Source organism: Panthera leo, chromosome B1 (genome assembly GCF_018350215.1).
Source record: "Panthera leo isolate Ple1 chromosome B1, P.leo_Ple1_pat1.1, whole genome shotgun sequence".
Taxonomy (NCBI): Eukaryota; Metazoa; Chordata; class Mammalia; order Carnivora; family Felidae; genus Panthera; species Panthera leo.
In genome coordinates, this window is record NC_056682.1 from 76729192 (window position 1) to 76753397 (window position 24206).

The window sequence follows — 24206 nt, forward strand, 5'->3', positions numbered from 1 at the left end:
CAACCTTTCCAAATAATAGTGGGCTCTTAAATGAATGCAGCCAAGCCAAACGGAACTGGTCATTGAGAGCCAAATTGAAATGTAGTAAAGAAAGAGAGGAAAATAAATCACTTCAGATTGTGAATAATTGCTTCAAAATTGAAAGTACTGTAAAGTTTCTAGGAGATGACAGCCACTATTAAAAGAAGTGGCTTCCAACTGTCTTAAAAACCTGGAAGTGTAACATAATAAGCCCTTTTGTCCCAGTGGATGAGGAGCACATACTTTTCGCTAATTTATCTAGCTTGTAAAGCAAGTATATAATATTTTTCTTTTATGCTTACTATTTGCTTTCACCAGTGTTTTCCTGAGAGTTTTGGATTAAAGGCAGGAAGTGGTGTTGTGTTTTGCTGGGTTCCTACTGCATTTAAGCCTTTAAATTATTTATTTAAAGGTAAAAATATCATACTAGAGCAGCTGATACTTCTTTGCTATTTTTTCCTGTTGTCCTATGACAACTATCTTAACAACAACAACAAAAATGTGATATAGGGGCTCAGTTTGAGAGAAATGAGGTCCTAAATGCCAAAATAGTGGTTCTTGGCTCTGATATTCCTTTATATATATGCTTATAGACCATTTGGTGCTCCCATATTTGGGACAAGTGATTGGAGCTACTAGAAACATTCAGTGAATATAAACAGTTTCCAGGCTTTTCAAATTCTGATCTGTACTACACAGTAGTTAGTATTTACCTTAGTCTTACTTATCCATTAAAAAGCAACAGAGCCTTATAACCCCTTACCCCCATTCCACCAATCTAATAGCTAGTCAATTTGGGGAAAATTATGCTATTTTCTAATTGTTCTTTATTGTAATGTGTGATAGAAGTTTTTCATATAATTTATAAGAAGTTTTTGGTCCCGTTTAAACTTTACAGTAATTTGCCATAATGAATATATTAATGAGCCTAATATGAAAATGCTTCCATAGCAGTATGGAAGTAGCATTATTAAAAATTTTTTTTTGGTAATGGAAAGTCAGAGATGTGAGGTCTAACTCTGTTTCTTAGTGACAAAATTAGGATTTAATTTGTTATTCTGGGATTATATTCCTAAATTAAAGGGTTGTTTTGATAATTAAAAAAGACCACATGTAAAATTCTTACTGGAGTGCCTGATATTATGGGCAGTCAGTCATTTTTAGTTACCATCCCCTTTCCAGGAGTACAGTGTAACATATTTCTCAAAAGAATGAGGTCCTGTCTTCCTGAGTCTTCAGATCGTTCTCTGCATGCATATTGTCCAGCCCTGTGTCTAATTACTAGAGTAACCCTATAGATTGAAGACTGAAGACAGTCTTCAAATACAGTGTAAGCCTCCATTCTTTCTTTTTAGGCTTGTGTTAGTTCAAGTTGGAAACTCATAATATTAAGTAAAGGGGCTAGATACATTGATTAAACAGATACATTGATTAATTCATTGGAAAACCAAATTATCCTCAATATTAGTGGTGTAGAAAGCAGGGTAAATTTGTTTTCTCAATAAGTCAATGTCTAATGAAGCTTATACATATATATGTAAGTATATATAATGTTTATTTATTTTTTGGGGGGGGGGGGAGAGAGAGAGAGAGAGAGAGGGAGACAGAGACAGAGCACTAGTTGGGGAGGGCCAGAGAGAGAGGGAGGGAGAATCTGAAGTAGGCTCCAGGCTCTGAGCTGTCCGCACAGAGCCTGACATGGAGCTTGAACTCACAAACTGTGAGATGATGACCTGAGTTGAAGTTGGATGCTTAACTGATTGAGCACCCTAAATGAGCCTATATTTATTTATTGAAGTCCAGAAAGATTACAGGTTTATCATTCTTATCCAACCCAGATATTCTTACCAGTCTACTCATTTGCCTTAACTTTCCTTATTTTGACCTGCCAACCAAATCAGTCCTAAATCTTGAGTGAGTTTTGCTAGCTGCTTTATTTTACTCTTGTTCTTAGATTGCTGAGTATAGCTGGGAGGCAAAAATCACAGTTGTACAGATTAGTGCCACTCTAGATGAATGGTTTCTAATCTCAGACCTTTGGAACTACTTAGCCATCCTTAAACTTGCTTTTAGTCGGCTTTCTTTCATAATTCCCCAAGGCAACTCTTCTAATTGTTATCTCTCTATTCTATTCTTCTGTTAACAACTTGTTATTGAGTAGAGAAAATAGAAATAATCAGGCCAACATCAGATCTTCAGTTTTTCTTCTTTTGAACCCTAAACTGTTAAAAGTAAGAGCCTTACATCCTTCCATCTTGTCACAGAGAAGAAGGTGACTTTTTTCACTTCCAGGGTAATTGCACTCTTTTCACAGGATCACACTTCTTCTTTCTACAGTGCTGTTTGCACTTACCCTACTCCCCCTTGTCATCTTGTTGTTGTTGTTTTTTTTTTAAATTTGGTATTTTCCCTTTGCAAACATGCTTACATCTATTCTTTACTCTCTTAAAACTACCACCCCATCTCCCTAATTCCTTTCAAAGTCAGTATTAACTATCTCCACCAAAGCATGCATTCATTACTATCCGATTTTCCTTTCACAACTGTAATCAAATTGCTAATGGCATCACCAGTAATCCATATATCTGTTAGATGGTTTCATAGGCAGGTAGTAGAAAACCTGGCTCTAAGTGAAGTGAAATTCTTCTTTAAATTGTGAAAAAGTGTATTATCTTTTATTATATGAAGTGTAGAAGTGTTAAGTCTTGGGGGGCAGGTCTTTAGCTCCATTTTTTTACAGTTCTTTCAATTTTATGTCTCTGGGTATGTAAACTTTTACCCCACTCTCTCTTCTCCACAGTTGTATTATAATTGCCAGCAACTGGGTCTAACATTTCCTTGTTTCAACTCATCAAGAGAAAGGGAAAACTGTATCTCAACCACTAAATAAAAGTTTCGCATTTCAAGTTGGTGAAAAATGATTGCCAGGCAAAAATTTTATGCAGTGATTGGTTTAGAGCTAGATTTTAGAACTAGTCAATGAGTGATTGGTTTAAAGCTAGATCTGGAACCATTGACTGGCAAGAATGACAAGATTGTCCTAATTGTCTTAGAGTCAGCTTTCCTTAAGTCATCCAACCATTTAGGAAGTGATATCTCAACAAAATTATAATTGTTAGGAAAGGATAATTAGGAAAATTGCACTTCTCAGGAAAGAGGAAAGGGGAGAGAAGTGAATAATAGTTAAGTAACCAAGTGAATGCTTCAGTTTTCTAATTATAAAACCCAAGATCCACCCACCAATCACAAAATTCTACATATTGTATGATTCCGTTTATATAAAATGTCCAGCATACGGAAATCTTTATTAAAGAAAGAAAGTAAGCTAATCATTGCCAGGGGCTTGGAGCTAATCATTGCGGGGGGCTGTTAAAGGGAATATTAATCAGGGCTTTCTTTTCTTTCTTTCTCTCTTTCTTTCTTTCTTTCTTTCTTTCTTTCTTTCTTTCACGTTTATTTTTGAGAGAGAGAGAAAGAGAGAGAGAGAGAGAGACAGTGTGAGCAGGGGAGGGGCAGAGAGAGAGGAAGACACAGAATCTGAAACAGGCTCCAGGCTCTGAGCTGTCAGCACAGAGCCTGACATGGGGCTTGAACCCATGGACCGCGAGATCATGACCTGAGCCAAAGTCAGACGCTTAACCTACTGAGCCACCCAGGCACCCCATGTTTTTATTTTTAAATCATGGTTGAAGTAGCTGGTGATACCACTTAAACACATGCTTTACCAAAATAATGGCATGTAGAAGTAGCCAAATACTTAAATTCATTACTAATTAAAAATAATACCTTATATTTACATAGCATTTTACTGTTATTGAAGCAGTTTCACAACTCCGTTTCATTTGATTCATCACTGCAACCCTATGAGGTGGGCTTTAAACAAGTTACAATTATTTCTTATAAAGCAATAGAAGCCCAAAGATGATCAGTGATTTATGTAGAAATCATAGATCTAGTATATGGTGGGGCTAAGGTGATTAATTTTAAGTCTTTTAAATAAATGAAGCCAAAATAGTTTTATATCATATCCAGAAATTTTAAAGATTATTGGCTTTTAATATAAATCACTCCAAAACTTTAGTTATTATATATCTTATATGAATTAATTATAAATTTTATTTTAATAGTCTCTGGGGATGTTTTTTTATAAATAACATATTCTCATAGCCCTTAAGCTCTCCAGAAAATTCCAATATGAATAAAAATGTCTTTTATCAATCCCTTACAGTTTGTCTTACTTTAAATTTAGTCCAGACTTTAGAAGATCCAGGCCAGAGCAGACACATTCACCTACCTTCTGCCCTGCATACTGTGAAATATTCTGTGTGTCCATTGTCAAGGAAGGAAAAATGGGAAATAACTGGTATGGGGTACGGGATTTCCTTAGTGGAAATAAACATATTTTAGAATTAGATTTTGGTGATGGTTGCACAACTCTGTAAGTATACTAAAAACTATTGGATTGTACACTTTAAACAGGTAGACATTATGATAGCCTATAAATTATATATCTTTTTTTTAATGTTTATTTATTTTTGAGAGAGAGAGGCAGAGCGTGAGTGGGGGAGGGGCAGAGAGACAGGGAGACACAGAATCCAAAGCAGGCTCCAGGCTGTGAGCTGTCAGCACAGAGCCCGACGCGGGGCTCGAACTCACGATCAGGGAGATCATGACCTGAGCTGAAGTCGGACGCTTAACTGACTGAGCCACCCTGGCACACCTAAGTTATATATCTTAAAACACAAAAACATAAAAGCTTTCCTTCATTCTTCATCCTTATAAACATTTTTTAAAAAGATTTTATTTTGGGGGTGCCTGGGTGGCTCAGTCAGTTGAACCATACATCAGCTCAGGTCATGGTCTCACGGTTCACTGGCTCTAGCCCCACGTCAGGCTTTGCGCTGGCAGCATGGAGCCTTGTTGGGATTCTCTGTCTCCCTCTGTCTCTGTCCCTCCCCTGCTCGTGCTCTCTCAAAAATAAACATTAAAAAAAAAGTCTTTAAAGGATTTTATTTTTAGGTCACCTCGGTGGCTCAGTTGGTTAAGCATCTGACTTTGGCTCATTTCATGATCTCATGGTTCGTGAGTTCAAGCCCTGCGTTGGGCTCTGTGCTGACAGCTCAGAGCCTGGAGCCTGCTTCTGATTCTGTGTCTCCCTCTCTCTCTGCTCCTCCCCCGCTTGTGCTCTTTCTAAAAATAAATAAACTTTAAACCAATTTAAAAAATATATTTTTAAGTAACCTCTACACCCAACGTGGGGTTCAAACTAAAACCCTAGGGTCAGCCTCTCATGTTTCACCAACTGAGCCAGGCAGGCACCCCATCCTTCTAAACATTCTTATACAGAATTCAGTATTGCTGCCCACTCACTTCTGTGAAGAGTCTTTGCTGCTTTGTCTTTTTTGGCACCGTTCTATTTTGGTTCTCTTATTATCTTGATTATATGGAACATTTTCTTCTCTATTTAAGTGATCCTTTCATCTGCAATTTTTTTAAATATTGGAATTTCCCAGATTTTATTTTCACTTTTCTCCTGTCCTTTCAATATAGTTTTCTCTGGATCTAGCACATACTTAGCTCTCAGTAAATTTTTGTTAGATGAATATCTAAGTTCCTCACTCCCAACACTGCTCAATCTCCCAATTTCATATCTCTAGTCCAGACTGCTTTTTGAGTTCCCAAGTTGTAGTGATTAGTTATTAGACATATCTGCCTAGACATTATTAGGTGTCCAGGACATGATTCTCCCAACCACAGCTACTTAACCTACATCATTTCAGTTAAATAGTATCTTTACCCTTTTATCATAAACCTCAGTTTTGTTCTCATTATCTCCTTTTTCCTAACCTTCCATATTGAATGTCTCACAAAATCTTATCTCTTCCCCTTCAGATAGGTCACTTGAATCTTAGCTTTAGCCTCCATCCCCACTGCCCTTTTTTATATCGCTGTCACATAACATAAAGCTGATCATATTAGTTCTCTATTGAGAAAGCTTGGTTGTCTGTTGAGTATAAGATGTAAAGATTACTTTAGTTAATTATACAAGGCCTTTTTAAATCTGGTTCTAAACCTATATTTCCTGACTTAGCTTTTGCCACTCCTAAGTTGCCTTGAAATGATCTTTGTTACCCAAACTTCTTAAGATAAAGGTGCCTTTTTATGTCTTTATGCCACTGTCCATGCTCTTTCCTCTGCTTGGAATGCCTTTTCCATTTTGCCCAGCAGACTCCTGTTTATCATTTAAGTTTCTTTAAAGAGTCAGCTTGTTCATTCCTTAATTGGTTATTTATTAAGTGCCTCCTTTGTTCCAGTTACTGTGCTTGGTCTGTGAATTAGATGGACACAAACGCTTGTCCTCATGGAACTTACAAAATAGATCCTCATTAAAACCTTAATGAAATCCTCAGTCCTCTCAGGCAGGGTTAATTAGAACTTTGATCATAGCTATAATGGTATCCAGTGAATTTCTAGAGGAAATGTTATGTGAAAGCTCATAGGCTTTGAAGCCCATAGACTTATTATTTACTACTGATGGGTAAGACTTCGTTTCTTCTTTGTTTCTTTAAAATAAAAATAACATATCTAGTTATGGCAGTGTTGTTGTGAGACTTGGTAATAATGTGTTCAAAAGAATACAGTATCTAGCACAGAGTAGCCCAATGGAATAAATGCTACTTTATTTTATTTTAATTTTATTTTATTTGAAAGAGAAAGGCAGGGAAGAGCAGAGAGGGAGAGAGACAGAATCCCAAGCAGGCTCCACACTGTCAGTGCAGAGCCCAGTGTGGGACTGAAACTCATGAACTGTGAGACCATGACCTAAGCCAAAACCAAGAGTCAGATGCTCAGCCAACTGAGCCACCCAGGTGCCCCAAATGCTGTCTATTTTAAGTTGTATTATTTTTGATATGTGATGATTTTTTTATCCTGATTATAACATAAAAAATTATAAAAGCACAATTTATATGGATGTATCAAGACTGGTACAGAGTTGGCACTAAATAGATGTTCGGTGAATTACTTTTTTTTAATCAGATTTTTGGAGAAAATAGATCAGATTTGTCTAAATAGTATGGCTACTCAGGTGAGTTTTGGGGACTCTAGTATTCAACAACATTGTTTAATTTTTTTTGCATTTGTCTTTTGTTAAGAGTTTTAATTGGTAGGACAATTAACACTAGATTGTTATTTTCTTATAATTTTGCTTACTTCTTGGTAAAAATGCTAAGTGAATAAAGAAATGATTAACAGGCTAATAGGAGCTAGGAAAACCATGGGATTGTTTCTTAAACAATTGTTACACAATTATATTTTTATAAAATATTCTAAGTAAATAACTAGTTGAAGATGGGTGTCTACATGTCTCTAAAAGCTAACAGAGAATTACATTGAGTAGTACCACAAATAAATTCATGACTACATAAAATATAGTTTTACATAAGTAAATAGTATATACAGCTTTCTAGTGATTCTATATCAGGCCTCAGTAAAGAAAGAATTATGCTTTAGAAGATGTCTCCTGTTGGATCTGTGTAGTTGAAGGGTTTTTTTTTTTCCTTTTATTTTCGTTAAGACAGCACAGTGCATAGATCACCTGCATTTGAGTTATAGTTGGTACTTGGTAAATAGAGGCTTTAGTTAATATTCTTTCTATCTATCTGCATGAAGGCACAGTAGATTTCAGTTTGTGAGATAAAGCATTCTCTTTTATTATGTGATACCCTATAGTACCTGAACATTATTTCACCAAGATTTATGCAGAAAGTGAAACCCTTCTAGAACTTAAGCACTTTTATCTTCTAGCTGACAGTACAATAATGTCTACTTCTTTTTAGAGGTTACCATTTGTTTAAGTTGTAACTAATATCTAGCATTAATTTTTAATCTAAAAATATGGAAATGAAAGCGAGCCAGATACAGGAATTAAAAAAACAGGTAATATAAAATTTTTAGAACAAAATATGAGGTACTAAAATTGACTAGTATTTAGAACTTTTCTTCTAGCCAGAAGAATTTATTGCTGACTTTTGTTAAGACTATCAAGATTTATCAGATATTGTCACAAGGAAGTGGGTAAGATGGAAAATGGGACATTTTTCTAATATAATTTCATTGTGACAGTTTTTCTCTTTAAAACTAGCATTCTTTTATTGATGTAGATCCAAGTTACATGAAAATGACACTAAAAACAGTAAGATGGCAAACATAGGTGTATCTCACTAATTTGAATAAGTGTCCATACAATTTGGTTATGCAATAATTGGAATACATACATAGCTACTACTCATTTTAGTAATTAATACTGTTTTACTATAACAGAATAATATCAAAAATTGCTTTAATAAATCAATTATGAACTTAATGATTTCAGTGAAATAAATATTAATATTTCTTTTTTGTTCTTGATTATTTTCTTTTGTATATTGAAGTTTGCCTGATTTTTTTTATTTTTTCACAATGTCAGTCCTGGTCTGAACACCTTTTCTGCTACTGATAGTGTTTGAAGGGCCTTGTTCTGTTCTTTTTCCCCAAGATTATATTTAACTCTGGGAGAGAAAGGAAGGAGTCTGAACATTGTATGGAGAGGGAAAAAGATAAAGTGTTCTCATAACACCCTATCATTCTAAAGGCTGTTCATATAGAAATACAAAATGAGCATTGCACACCTCCAGGAGTATCATACAAATCTTGATGTGAACACTGCCCCCTGGAGTTGTGCAGTTTACTAGCTATTTAATAGAGCTCTGCTCTATTCCAAACAGTTTTTTTGTTTTTGTTTTTTTAATGTCCGTTTATTTTTGACAAAGAGCACATGATCGGGGATGGGGCATAGAAAGAGGGGACAGAGGATCCCAGGCAGGCTCTGCTGACAGCACAGAGCTTGATGTGGAGCTCGAACTTATGAACCATGAGGTCATGACCTGAGCTGAAATCTGACACTTAACCGACTGAGCCACCCAGCTCCCCCCTTACACAAAGTTTTTTTGAATTCTCATCATTTTTACATCTGTCTTCTCCATGAGGCCAGGGATAATATCTTATTAATCTTTGTATTCTTAGCAGCTGGCTCAAGGTAAGAGTCAATCAGTTTTATTAGAAAATGTTTTAGGATTCTAGTTCCATATTCATCCATATATACATTATTAATTGGCTAATTGGCTTGCCATATTTTTCGCAAAAAAATTGAACTTTATAAAGTCTTCTGGGGGCTCCTGGGTGGCTTAGTTGTTTAAGCGTCCGACTTCGGCTAAGGTCATGATCTTGCAAGTTGGTGAGTTCAAGCCCTGTGTCAAGCTCTGTGCTGACAGCTCAGAGCATGGAGTCTGCTTCAGATTCTGTATCTCTGTCTCTCTGCCCCTCCCTAGCTCATGCTCTGTCTCTCTGTGTCTCTATCAAAAATAAATATATATTTTAAAAAATTTGAAAAAAATAAAGTCTTCTAATTTACATGTGAAAAATAATAGATTATTTATAGTTGAGCCATTTAAATATTAGAGGAAGAAAGTGTATCATACTTTAGTTACTGATTCACTGTTTTGCTTCTGCCCTTTTCACCTGATTCTCATTTGGGTCATACTTAATTCATTTGTTTCACCTCATCAAATCACTAACCACACTTGAGATCAGAAAGGGAATTAATAGACTATTAATGTTTGAGTTTATTTCCCTCTAAGATATATTTCAACAATCTATTTGATTCTGTTCTTATAGAACAGAAAATACATATTCTATATATTAAAATGGCATTGTTTTATATTCTTTTATGTAGATTGCAATGATGTATTAAAGGTGTATGTTACAAACACATAAGTGTAAAGTTTTTTTAAAAGGTAGAAAGGCAATTCATTGACTTATAATTAGAAAAAGACAGTTATACTTTCATTGTAATTTTAATCTCCGATTTTGAAATTAGGTCATAGAATTGGGGGAAAATATTTAGAAAGAAAAGTTAGAACATTTAATTTTAGTGTCATCCACAACTTTTCAAAAAACATGTGTATTTCTATTAGTTAAAGATTTTAGACTTGGAGGCTATGTACTAATAGGATACCTAAGTACAGCACCTTTTATACAGAAGGTTTTATTTCCAGATCTTATGTGGTAAGATTTAATTACTGGTAGAAGTGATACAGATAATGTTTGTGAATTTGGCATCATGTTGTATTAATATAATTTTTTGGATAGGTACACATATATAAAGGAATATAGTGATTCAGATATATATACCTATAAACTCTCAGAATAAGTAATTTCTCATCTTAACCATGCTTGTATTTGGTCAACAGTTTCTGAATACCTGATGTTTTTAAAATTTTTCTAGCCATGCCATTGGTGATAACTCTAAAAATATACAATAACTTATTTAGTTAATTCATAACCTTATGGGAAGACAGTTGTCTTGATTATGCCAAATTTGCTAATCTCTTATTCTCTTTCCTCTACAAGGGGCTTTTGGGGAGGGTGTGGAAGTATTTCTTAAATGAGAGTGCAGTCTTTATGTGAATGATCAAAACTTACAGAAAGTTGGTGAGTGAAACCTACACATTCTCCTTTCTAAAGTGACAAAGCATGCCTCATTTTTTCAGTGATAGAACTTAATACTAAGAGTGTATATTGGAGGGAACAGGATTGGAGGGATAAAACGTTGGTCTGTTCCTATGTAAATGACTTTAAACATGCTAGTAATTACCCTTATTTGAAAAAAATGAGTGTGACTTTTCCCCCAAAGAACATGTATTACTCACAGCATCAGAAACTGGATGATAAATGCTGTTTTTTTCCAAATGAGGCTAATAGCTATTCGATTATGAGTAAGTTCCTTGAGGGTTTGTATCCTATATCACCTGAAGCAGTGCTTTATAATGAAGAGACTCTCAAGAAAATATATTGAAATTGTTGGGCTCTCTGGGTGATTTTTGTAATACATTCTAGATTTGTGCTGTGAAATAAGTGATTTTTGCTTTGTCTTCAGATGATTTTAAATTGTTACTACTTGTATTGAGTAGTCTGAGTTTTAGCTTCAGGATATTGTAAACATTATCATGCTGGAGTATAAAGTTCTTTATTGGGTTTTTTTTGGATTGTATCTAAGTATTTTTTTAATTTTTGATACTATGTATATGTTTGAAGATGAAACTTACCTTAAATATTTTTCTGCCATATGAACAAATTCTTAGTTCCTGATATATTGGGGCTTTTGTTTTTGCCAGTTGTCACCACTGAGACCATTTTTGTTAGTATTAAAGAGCACAAAAATAAATATCATAGTTCTATTTCCTCCTAATTTTGATTATTACTCTTGTAGATATTGTTTGAGTTACTTGCTAATTTGTGAATGTTTTCATAATTCCTCTGGTTTTTCTACTATCTGACAAAAAATATTGCTCACGTGCTTTAGTAGCCGTTGGATTTGACTTTACCCTCATGCATTATACTAGAACGCATTGTTACCTAATTTAGTAATAATTTTGTAATAGCAGCTTAACATCTCTTATAATTTTAATTGTTATCAAGAAAAATGATATCATTTAATTTGACTCAAAATTCAGAAGGATGGATGAATGACAAATTAATAATTTACCACCTTTGCATAATACTGAAGCACAGAATATTAGAAGGATTGATGGCAGAAAAGGTTAACAAATTTTAGCAGCTTTCATTAGCTTTACATCGTCATATGTTTGTGGTGCTGACTGAAATAGGCTTTGTAGGAGATCTCAGTCTAGGGAACTAATTACTTGTGCCGATTGCCGCACTGATGAATAGACCCTCATTGTATCATTCCCCTGAAGACGAGGAGCAGCCTGTGATTCACGACTGCATCCTGGCTGATATTTGATAATAATTTTAACAGATAAATGTAGGTAGGCAGAATGATGAAGTGCCTATCCAAGCTCCATGACTATCAAAGCCATACACGTAGCCATCTGTGTACCGTCTTTTCCCCTTTCACCTAAGGAGAATTTTATTAATTGAGTTCAAACAACTGTTGTCTTTTGCTTATTATGTGTGTATTCTGTAGGTGCTTCTTACTTGTTTTTAAATGGTATTATAAGTTTTCATTTAAACTGTAGACAGCAGTATAAAAAAGAATAAAAGAGCTTTTTAATTTTTCTTTTTGAGGACTGCAGTTCTAACACTTTTTTGCATTCCATTTGATTACATTATATCTCCTCTTTGGGCATGATTAAAATCAACAAAGGACAATTTTGATGTTCTCATTGTGTCCCCAGCTTTCTCATAAAAGACCACTGGATTTCTATTATTTTTAAACATATCTTCTTTCAATAATGTACTGTTTGTTGTCTGTGCTTTTATTAACCTGAGATAATTTTTAATCTATAAAGGACTTATTTACAAATCTGTTTTGAATTTTTTAAGATAACATCTCTAAAACATCAAAATAAGAGTTCCTTTTAAGTGAGTATTTTGGGACTGTCAGTTGGTCAAGACTACTAATATGTCAAAGCTGACAGGTACAATTTTATTAGCTCATGAAATACAAGTGCAATTTTATTTTGTATTAGTCATTCCTTACAGAAGTTTTGATGATGAATTTTTTAATTGTTGAAGCTTAGAAATTTTCATGCTGCGTATCTTTAGTGAATAAATGTATTGTGCAGATTTTTTTTTCACTGTAACGGAAAAAACTTCATAGTAGTATTTTCCTTATATTTTCCACCATGCTAGATTATGATTAGTTAATAAGAGGGAGAGTTGACATTTATATATTGCCATATAAAAGATCTACATAATTGGGGAAAATATAGTAGAACCCTTTAAAAAATACATTTCCAAAAGTATGCTTTTGATATAGCAATTATTGCACATCATATAGCATGTAGTTTTTAATTAAATATAAAAACACACTACATAAAACAGAAATCCAATCTGATTTGCTTGAAAATAGATTGCTATTTCACTCTATAGGAATGGTTTATTTAAAAACAGTAAATGGAAAAGAAATGCATTTTCTTGTGTTGTTCTAAGCCTCAGGGGCTAAATGTAATGAATATTTTAAGAGATTATTTTAATTAAATTCCTGCACATCTAAACAGAGTAATATTTTATTATCACATACATAACCATGTAACTGAGATATTCATTAAAGTTAACACTTTCTGGACCAAGAATTCATGGTATGATTTACTGACCTTGTGCAAAAAGGCACAAATTAGGAAGAAAAATGAAGGGGGACAGACTTTGATTAATATAGGTAATGCTATACCATATTTATAATAGCCTTTTCCCTATTCTGGTTTATAAATGCAGCCACAGAGAAAGGTGCCCTGCTGAGGCTGAAATGAGGCTGAAATCAGAGCACATGCCACTAGAGTGTGGGGAAACTGATCACACTGTCAGCAATTCATTTTAAAATGATGTATTTAGTGCTCATTTCACCTTCCAAGAAAAAGGAAAAGGAGTTCCTTAGACTGGAAGGTGATATTGTTATTTTCAAGGACATACCTAAGTTAAAGATTGCAGAAAAGGGGAGTGTGAGGTGGAAGGAGAATTAAGAGGAAGGGGAGGGGAAAAAAAAAGGCAGAGCAAACAAGGAGAGCTTTATGCAGAAATTCAGTGCTACCACGCTGTTTGATAATTGCTAACATATGTGGCTTCTCTGTTTCATTGTAGTCGTCCTCGTGAGTTCTGGCGCCTTGACCACTGGGAAGATGACTTGCGGCGCCGGCGACGATTTGTGCGTAACCCTCTAGGATCGACACATCCTGAAGCGACACTAAAAACAGCCGTGGAGCATGGTCAGTGTATAAACCACTCCTTGCCAATAGCAGCAGGTACAGTACTTGGTAATGAAGAGCATAACTTCATTATTACAAGGCACTGTAAAATGGTCTATGCCACATCTCATAGTTACTCACCCCAGAAAGAGAAGTTAAGTTTTTTACAGTTAGTGTAGGTTCCTATTAAATTATGGTGTCAAGTGGATTTATTTATTATGTTACACATGCAAAACTTACTTAACGCAGACTCTTTGTTTCAGAGTAGGAGGATAAAATATTTCTGTTTTTAAGCGACACATTCAGCTTTGAGTAAATTAATCCAGGACGCCTGCCTTAAATCCATGAATATCAGAAACACAGCATTTACAAACCAAATCGGTTTCCAGGTTCTGCTGTGTGTATATGGTTTTCCCTCAACCATGGTATTTTAGCATGAGATTATGAAGTGGGAGAGATGGTAATAAATGTCCAAGCGCCCAGATACTTTCTGAGCCTTGATTTGTAGATGGGTGTGATGGATGGCTCCTGGAAAAAGAGAATAGACATTATTTTCATATGTTCCCATTCTGCATCATCTTGTTATCAAAGCTTAACAAAACATTTTTCCTTTTTTGATATAATGCATATCACTGTGATTCAGATTAGGGAAAAGCCTGATGAGCAAATTGGAGAAAACTGAAAAAGCCTTTGGATTTAATAATATACTCTCTCTGATCATAGGGTTTCACTTAATATTTTATCCCTTTGAAATCCAATTAAGATACATTGATTAAGGGGGGGAAGCTCCTCTCTACATTAAAATAATTTTGATTTTATAAAATGTAAATTGGTTATTTTTTAATAAGATAGTTTTAATTCCCTTTTTTCAAGGTATTGGTTTAACACGCATCAGTTTATGGTTAAATGATAGTATGTAGTATACAAAATAAATGTGAAATTATATTCAATAAGGATATTAAGAATTTAGATTAAAAGTCTGTGATCTTAGGTTTGGCCTCAGTCAGGCAGCTTAACCTCTTGCACTCAGCCTTAAAGAGCCATTTCTGGAAGAAAATGTCCACAATATGTCATCAGATATAACACCAAATGTGACATCAGTCCTTTAAAATAAATGATCATACAGAGAATAGTCAATAACAAAGTGATCTAAAAGCAATAATAGTCTGAGGGCCCTACATCTTCAACTACAGGAGGTGGGGAAGAAGAAATAAGATGTAGAATTAATTAGGCCACTTTTGCTTTTAGGGTTCATGTGCTTTTTATGTGGTGCTATAGATTTCACAGTTACATATATTTTTTCCTTTTTTTTTTTTTTTTTTTCTTTTGGCTAATGACTCTTACATTAAAAAAAATCAGCCTTTTTGCAGTTTTATACTTTTCAATCAAACAGATGTTACTATGTGAACTTAAAATTTAATAAGTACCTTTCTGTCTTCTTAACTCATTTAACATTGAGTTGTGAAGTCTGAAGTCTATCGGTGACAATGAAAATGCTTTTATGAAAATTTTTCCTTTTATATCTGGAGACAGGGACTTGTTTTCTAAAACTGATACACAGGCAATCTGTTAATCCTTTATTTGGAGAGAAATATCAATAACTGAATTTAAAATTTGTGGTATAGATTTAATATAGAGCTTATTAAAATCAATCATTAACCAAAAATAATACATGCAACCATTTTGGGAAATTACAGAATTTTACATAATAAATAAATTTGATTTCATTGTTACTGAACTTTACCTTTTAAAATACTATTATGCCACCTTTTTGTGTTGCCAGGAGGCTGGTTAAAAAAAAAATATTTAGTAAGCATTGCAGTGCTTACTGTCTTTTAGAACTTTTTTTATCCTGTGTAGAATTCACTCTAATGACTCCAAACAGTAATTGAAAAGTTAATATAATATTTATTAAATTGAGGGAAGTAAAATTAAGCACTTTATGTAATTCCATCTTATTTGACAATATTGAACATGGATCTTACAGTGATTAGAATACTCTGAAAGGTTGAAAACAAAAATTTAAATCTGAAATATATGCTTTTAAAAACTAAATGTGGAGGAGATGCTTCAGTGGTCTTCCACATGTAATATTTAATATAACATTTTTTGATAAAATATAAATCTTTTGTTGTCATACTTTGTATATATTTTTTATTTTAAATAATGAATATTAGACAATGGTTTTAAAACTCGGCACGTAGATTGTACAGTGGTATAGTTTCATATCAGCATAGTTTATGCTAATTCATTATGTAAGTCAAGAACTTAAGTTTTTAATTTTTTATTAAATAAAGCATCTTATAGGTAACATCCAGTTTTAATTTTGTGTTAATTATGAAACTCTTGCGCCTTTATCCTTAATTTAATAACAGTAAGGAAGTTAATGAAAATAAACATATTAAAAATCAAGTTAGCAAAACAAAAACAGTTGATGTGATCAAAAAGCAGTTGAAACTACAGAATCTAGTATGGATAAATACTATGCTTCAGTGTTGAATTTGAATATTTAAAATAGGTATTATTGAGGATAGTGTGTCAGTTGTATACTGTTTTAGGACTTCTCACTTTTATTTATAATTGATTTAACTAAGGAGACAGGATGTTGTTAAATGCAGATTCTTAAAACATCACAAACTATATTATTATTATCAAAGGGAAACATGTAAATAGAAATGCCGTTGGAGATTAGTTATGTATTTTAGTAGTAAGAGCCATCTTTTTTATAGATTGATTTGATTTGAAGGAAAGCCTCTGGTGTAAAGGTGGCAGAGTAAATACCTGAAGAGTGATGTTCTCTGTTCGGGCGATCAATACTAGCCCCATGACTCTACTTCTGGCTACCTTCTAGTTAAAAACAAATTTTTTAATTCTGACAATTTAATTGCCCTTCCCAAGTTCACATTAACTTGCTTGGGGAAAAGGGCCTTAGGTAATTTTTCAAAGAGAGACCCTCCAAAGTGGTTATTTATAAAAGTCATTTTGTAATGGGAGATTCCTTTAACTTTGCAGAAACTGAGTCATATTTTTAAATTAAAATTAATACTTCCTCTTATTATTAAATATTCTTTATGGAAATTAGCAGCAGCAAGCAGAGGTGGGTATTTGATTCTTGAGGACATTTTCTTGCATTTTATAGTTTAAAATTTATTAGAAGTTAGTTGTCATGATTGGTAACATTCTCCTAATGCACAGGGCCCAGTTTGTCAGAACATTTATTATTTATTGTCAGAACATTTTAGATCTGGAAAGAAACAAAGGCTAAAGTCTAATCTAACTTTATTCTTTATAAATAAGGAAACTGAGGAAACAAAAAGCTACATAATTCTTGGTGGATACAGGACTAAAGCCCAGGTTAACTGATGACTAATCAGATTTTCTTACTGTAGTGCTATACTGTCTTCTAAAATTCATTGTTAAATATAATGGGAACTTTACATTTAAATTAAAGCCACGTAAAAAAAAATGTTTTAAATGGTAGAAAGAGTGGTTTTAGTTCAAATAATAAACAGTTAAGCAGTAGAATTCTATTGAATTCAAGACATTTTAATTTTGTAGAGAATGTGCATGCTGATGGAAATATATGAGGAGGATTTAACATTGTTTAAGAAGTGTCTTGTGATCATATGGAATGACACAAGTAACTCATCTGGTTTTCTTGGGATGACAAACCATGTAAAGATCTTAAATCATGCCATTCTCTCACAACTTCAATAATGCCAGATACTGTTGCTTCCTTTTTTGTATCAACATATATTAGGTTCTGTAACCAAAGCTTTTGGGGGAACCCATGATCATTAGGAGATGAAACTTGGCTTATCTTCTAATCTCCTAATCATCTTTCGTATTTTCACTGATTTTTCTAAATTTTCTTGACTTGGAACCCTTCGGAAATTGCATTAACTCTAAAGTTTAGGACAGTAGTTGTGTATAAGATATTCTTTATGTGTCTTATTCAGGATAAGCAGTTATGATATAGGTATTTCACATCACATTAAGTGGATACTCATATTCATTTTATTTATATTTGAGGTCATTTTGTTATTCCAGTAGTATTTTTTTAAGGTGGCTAATTCCTCATGTATACACTTCTTTTACTGTAATATGGACTATTGCTGACTCCATTTCACTGTTGCAGTGGAGTTTTAAAAGGGGCTTTATGTGTCATAGGTGGAACACTTTTCTGTGTCCTTTCTCTGTTTTAATTTTACTTAGCTAGCTTGTGTTGCATGGATGAATCAACTCATGCCTAGATCTAGCTGTAAAGAACTTGAACTTTACATTTTGAGGACCAGCTTTTCTCTAAGCCCTCTAATTGCTCTTAGCTTCAGTGAATAAAAAGTCATCTTTCAAACAAAGAATTTTTGACAGATTTCTCCAGTGTTGTGTAACAATTGCAGTTTAATTACTAAATGAGGGTAAATATTAAGCCAGAGTAAAGTGAGAGACTATATGAAGGCAGTCTGTTAATGGTGATAAGAAAAACTTAAATAGTTTTCATGTTTGGTAATAATTTTATTAGCTAGCGAAGATCTGAATCAAAGCTTTGAAATGGAACCAGAAGTGTGTTCTGACTTCATCCAATTAAACTTTTATACTAGCGTAGAATATATTCACAAAAAATATCAAAACAGTTGATACTTGTTTTAATGATTGAGTAGAAGGCAAGCAAAAGTTAAAAGTATACTTTCCCCAGCACATATAAACATGATAATTATCTTTTATTTTATGCTTAGGATAGTTTTGTTCTAATTTTGAAACAAACAAAAAAAAAGTTCTTTAGCAGAGAGCTATTAGACCACTGAGAATTGAACACCAGCGCATGTGGTGTGTATTAGAGTACTGTTGGTAATTTTACTGCTGCTAACTTAAAATCCTCAAGGGGGAGTTAATTACAGGAAAACCATTCTAAATATCAGTAAGCTGCATATTTTCCATGACAAGAGGTTTTCAGTTGAGGTTGAACAATTCCAGAATCTGAGCTTGTAAAAATAAGTAAATAAATAAATTAAAGTGGGTGTTTCTATGCATACAGTAGACTTAGAGTACTTCAGAATTTTTTCATAAAACTTTATTCAATTCAAAACTTACTGTGTTTTAATATGTGTCAGCATGATGAGAACATATTAACATTTTTTTAAGTTTCAATTGGAAGGGATAACAAATTCTATTTAGCAGTCATTTACATGAATGAATTTATTTACTGAGCTATTTTAAGCCATTGCATATTGCTACTTGGCTCCTCTCATTTTTTGTAAATGTTTGCACAGTAAAGAGCTTTTTTTCCTTTCTTTCCTCCCCTACCCCCCTCACCCCAAGTAAGCTTGGTGTATGTGTACTTCAGGACATGTATGGTAATAATCAGAGATAGTAATGAGCAAGGTATTGAATTTGGTTGTTTCTGAATTTGGTTGTCATATGCTCATCAAATTTAGGTTTGGAAATGAGTATTTTTGTATTCTTAACTTGTTTATTATGATTTTGACTTAACCTTTTTAAAGGCACTATGAGAAACATAAGAATTACTAAACTAATCCTTAAATTATATATACATTGTTATTTATATAGTGGTTAAGATACTGTTACCATAATGCTTGGATTTCATTCCTGTTTCTACTTCTTACTAGCTGTGTTGCCTTGGGCAAGTTATGTAACCTCTCTGCACCTGTTTACTCATCTGAAAAGGAGAAATTAGCAGAGGGTTTATGAGAATTAAATGAGCTGAATATGTAAAGTGTTTTGAACACGCCCTAGCACATGGTGTTATTTAATATTAGCATTATTATCATTTCTGCTTTGAAGAAGGCATTGTAAATCTAGAAAAAGAGAATGTAACATACTGATTTTGTACTAAAATCTGATTGGCAATTGTTATTTTATTATGATTTGCTTTATTTATTAGAAAATATAGAAGATGGTGATTTCTCTTGTGTATCTCGGTGACTGATTTATTTTTAATAACATTGGTAGTACATTGGAATATATCTTGTTTGGGCTCAGGGCAGTGTTTATGATTTTAGAGTAAGGAAACATAAATACTTGAAATATAAACAGTGATATAACAACTTATGCTGCTATTTTCCTAAAAATTGGGGAGTTTTTGGTATATTTCTTTGTAGCTTAAAAAATAAAGTCATTTTAGTTAGATACTTTAAAATTTTTTCAAAATATTTACTGAGACTTTCATATGTGTGCAGCATACTATGCTTGTTATTTGTGGGTATTAAGGAAAACAAAATTTGATTTACCCATAGATGGTATTCAAAACCTAAATATAGAAAGCTTCTTCCCGTGACTTTCTCATTTAATATAGAGCTCCTATATTCTGTTAAAGCTGTGCCATTAGTATTGTATATAAATGATATACATTGTGAACTCACATGAATATGCTAAAAATAAACTTTTACCCTTAATATTACCCATAATTGTATCTATTAAAATCAAAGAAGCTTTGTTTTGTCAAAACGTTTGGTAACATACATGTAGTGTAACTGTATAGAAAGAATTATATAGATAGATATTAGCCATGTTACTGGAAACTGAAGGCTTTATCCTTTCTGGGTTTTGGGCCTTTTGCCTAGGCCGAAACTGCAGTGGATCAGAAAGCCTCGCCATCTGATTTCCATATCAATAGCTACTGCCTGGGAGGATCAGGTGCTTTGCCTCCTGAATTTCCCTCACTGGAAACCTGGGAATGTCAATAGTGTAACAAGGATTCTAAACTTTCCCTTATGTGACGCCATGAGGTTTTAAAAATCACAGTCCAGAATTTAGTATCTTCTTTTCTATATTTCTGAAGGAGAAAGCTGCTCAAAGCAGTGGGAGTTAATACTGGAAGGGACATGGGGTTTTGAAGTCCGAATTGTTGAGTTTCAGTGTTTTGTCCTTTCAGCTGCACCTCTGCTCCTCTTTCTGGTTCCGTCATTGGTTGTAGGTGCTCTGCAGAGCTTCTTCTTCATTCCCTAGGTTTGGTGTACCCTTTCCCTCTTTCCTCTCCGTCTGGCTGCCTTGTCACAGTGCCTGAGAGTCTGGTGCCGCCGCTCTCCACAGGCTGTTCCAATTCAGGCCCTGTAAGGCTCTTTGCCCAGATGCCTCTCCTCCCGGGCTTTCTGTTATGTTTGCCCCCGGGGTGTCTTAGCCTTTTAGTTTAAACACATGGAGGAGGTAGTGTGTGAGCCTCCACTTAGTTTCCACAGTGTCTTAGTCTTGGATATTTATATAAAGGCTAAAGTGGGGGTCTGGGTGGGGTAAAATGTGGGCAAGGGCAGTGCGAAGGTGAGAGGGAGGATTGGAAGAAAGAGGATGCAGCTTCGGAGAGCTGCTATAGCTTGTTTGATGTCAGCTGTGGCTTCACAATTTGGCTTACAGCCCTCATTGGCTGTGAATCTCTCTGACCCTTCTTACTTGTAGATTCTCCTCCACAACCACTGCCCGACAAGTTCACGATGTTTTGTCGGTATAATCACTATTTGCAGGAATGACCAGCCTTTCTTAAGTTTCAGAATCAAGTAGATATTGTTTCCAAAATGGGGTTCTTATTTTTTTCTACTAATTTCCCCAAAATGTGCTGCCTTTGAACCCTCTCTTGCCCTAACTGTAAGTAAATAAATGGTTCGGTGGGCGGTGCAAGGGTCACGTTTAATGGGATTAGGGTGCTTGTTCAAGGTAACATTAGACTAGGCTTGGGGAGTCCTGTTTGTCAGAAGGGGCCTGTGTGCCATCCCAGTCACTCTCCTCCTGTGGATGACTCTCTGTAAAAATGATTGACCATCTTTGGCCACCTATCCTTACCTCACTTCCCTGCCCCTCTGCAAAAGTACTCGCCCCAGAGTTGATGGACAGCTTTGTTTCCTTTTCATTTCAGCTGCAGATGAAGATATCCTCGCTAAAGGAAAACAGTCCATCAAGAGTCAGGCTTTAGGAAATCAGAACTCAGAAAACGAGATCCTCCTGGAAGGCGACGACGATACTCTGTCATCCGTGGATGAGAAAGATTTAGAGAATCTCGCTGGTAAATTCACCGGTTGTATGGATATTTCAGCTAGCTCTGGGCCAATAAGCACCTAATTACTTACTTTTTCATCTGTGACCGCTAGGACTACCAAGTTTACGCCCACAATTACTTTAAATAAAGATGGTTTTTGTTCTTCCAAATATTTTCCTCCTAATCGTCAACACTATTTCCCCTTTATTTTTCCATTCTTTTTACTTTCTTTACCCTTCTCATCTTTTTCTTTTTTGAGTAATTTTCACCATAAAAGAAAAGTTTAAAAGCAGAACAACAAAATTGCTTCACCCTCGGGAGTTACCTAATCTCTATAAAATGAGAGCTGTAAGTAAAATTTTGCCAATTGTTTTGTAAATAAAGCTTGGAGGCAGATGAGCTATTTGCTTTGATATACAGGTCTTAGTGAACATGCTGCATATACATTTAACTCTCTCAAAAAATCCATTCCAAGAATGCTATGGCTTTTCACAGGATCCACATATTTTACCTGATGTAGGAATTTTGATTTGCACTCTGCAGATTTTCAGTTTTACTTCCCTTATGGGAAAAATTCTCTTGTTTAGCCTGAAATTTTAGTCATTCATTAAATGCCTTTTTTTTTCTTTAATGCCTGTGGTTCTCTCCCTTTGGGAGGAAAGTCTGAAAGATTCTACAATTTCCATTGGTGAAAATTATACAGTCTTCTATTTTGATAATTTTAATTTAAGAGAAAAGGCATTAGGAATTTTTCATTTATTGATGTGTCTGCAGCCTGTGCTACCATGCAGTGAATTATAATGAAAAGCGAAAATAGATGATGGTATCTTCTCTGATGACCATAAACCTCTCTGTAACGTAAAATAAAATTAATTGGAGCATACTGTTAAGTGATTCAGATTGGGAGTGGTAAGTAAGGTGGGCACTGCTATTCTCTAGCCTTTTCCTTCACATCTATTTACCCATTTCCTCCTCCTTTATTTTGCTTCTGTTCTTGCTACTAGTAATACATTCATACAGTAATAGAGGTGAAAGGGGAGTTTAATTATATAATCTTGACAATGGCAATAGGATTAAGAAGTAATCCACACTAATAAAGTGGTGTGGGTTAGAAATGAAGTGGAAATTGTCAGGGGTCTTCTGTAGGACCTAGGTTGCCCTAGCTCCTGCAGCTGTCTGCTTACCCTGTAATTGAATGTCTGAGAGTGATTGAAAAAATGTTATTTCTTCTCAGGATTACATGCTAATGTACAGAGGGCAAAGGAGACAGCAAAAGAACACATAGCTGCTTATTTCATCCATTTATAGGGATGAGCTTTGGGAAATCATGGCTGTTCTGCAGCTATCTGCTGCCCATCTGCAAACACAATGTATTTGTACATTGGGAATAGAGGGCAAAACCTGCTCTGATCTCTGCAGAGCATCCCTTCTATTGTCCTACTGGCACACATTAAGATTGATGTGAGATTAAGGACCAACACCCTCTAACAATCGATGGAAACGTCGATTCATCTGAATTTTGAAACACTTAGTCATCCATTGATTACCTGAATAGGTGTACCATGTTTATAGGCACTATATTAATTCAGAACTATAAGTGCCAATCTTCTGTTGCTGTTTTCTTCACCTATAGTATTTGTACAATGAGGAATTGACACGGGATTTCAAATTCTTACTCTGTCTCTCTCTACGTGGATATACACATATTCATTTATATAATATAATTACTATTTTTAGTCCTTTATTTTAGGTTTAGCCCTGATATACTTTATGCCCTTCTATCTGTAGTGAATCTATTGTTTTCAGTAGCAGGCTGATTTGTCTCTTTGATAAGCCCTGTGGAGATTTGATTATTCCAATAAAAATTCATTCACTTGGAAACCCACCCTCCAGCTGTTTACTCCCAGAGTCCCTGAACTACACTAATATTAGATTTGGAAGCATTGAACAATATTTAACAGTGGAAAGGCAGGCTTAGAAAAGAAGTATTTTTACCAATCTTTCATGGGGTAAAGTTGTTATGGAAGAGGTTTTGTGTCAACCTGGCACAAAATCTTTATCAGAGAATATGGTGTAACGTTTCTCACTTCACTAATAAGCTAGCAGTCTTTTTTGTAATCATGCTTCAGCCAAACTAAGCTAACCTCTGGCCTTGAAAGCCTATTGAGTCTTCCTTGCTCCTGGTTGTTGTTCCATGTTGTTTGATAGCCTGAGGCTTCTTTTCTCAATGGAATGTGGAAGGACTTATTTAGGTAGAGCCACCTTCTTACCAGATTAGACCAAAGCTTTGCAGACTCCCTGTAAAAATAATTGCATCCTAGTTTACTGTTATCATTAACCACCTACTATAAATCTCTTAGTATGAGAACCCTAATAACCTTGCATTTTCAGAGGAAGATTTGGGGTGGACAGAATTTGTAAGTGTAGAAGGATTTGGCAGACAGTTTGGTGCTGGAGGT

General features: G+C 34.5%; 1 protein-coding gene across 2 annotated transcripts in view; it reads left to right on the forward strand.

Annotated features, from left to right (window-relative positions):
• LRBA (LPS responsive beige-like anchor protein) overlaps positions 1 to 24206 on the forward strand; it is a 794075-nt gene that overhangs the window by 473742 nt on the left and 296127 nt on the right. The window contains exons 39-40 of one of the 2 annotated variants that reach the window (XM_042935320.1): positions 13660 to 13820; positions 21628 to 21774. In XM_042935320.1, coding sequence (XP_042791254.1) covers positions 13660 to 13820; positions 21628 to 21774 — 308 coding nt within the window. The remainder of the gene's footprint in view (positions 1 to 13659; positions 13821 to 21627; positions 21775 to 24206) is intronic. The other variant, XM_042935319.1, reaches the window with a different exon arrangement.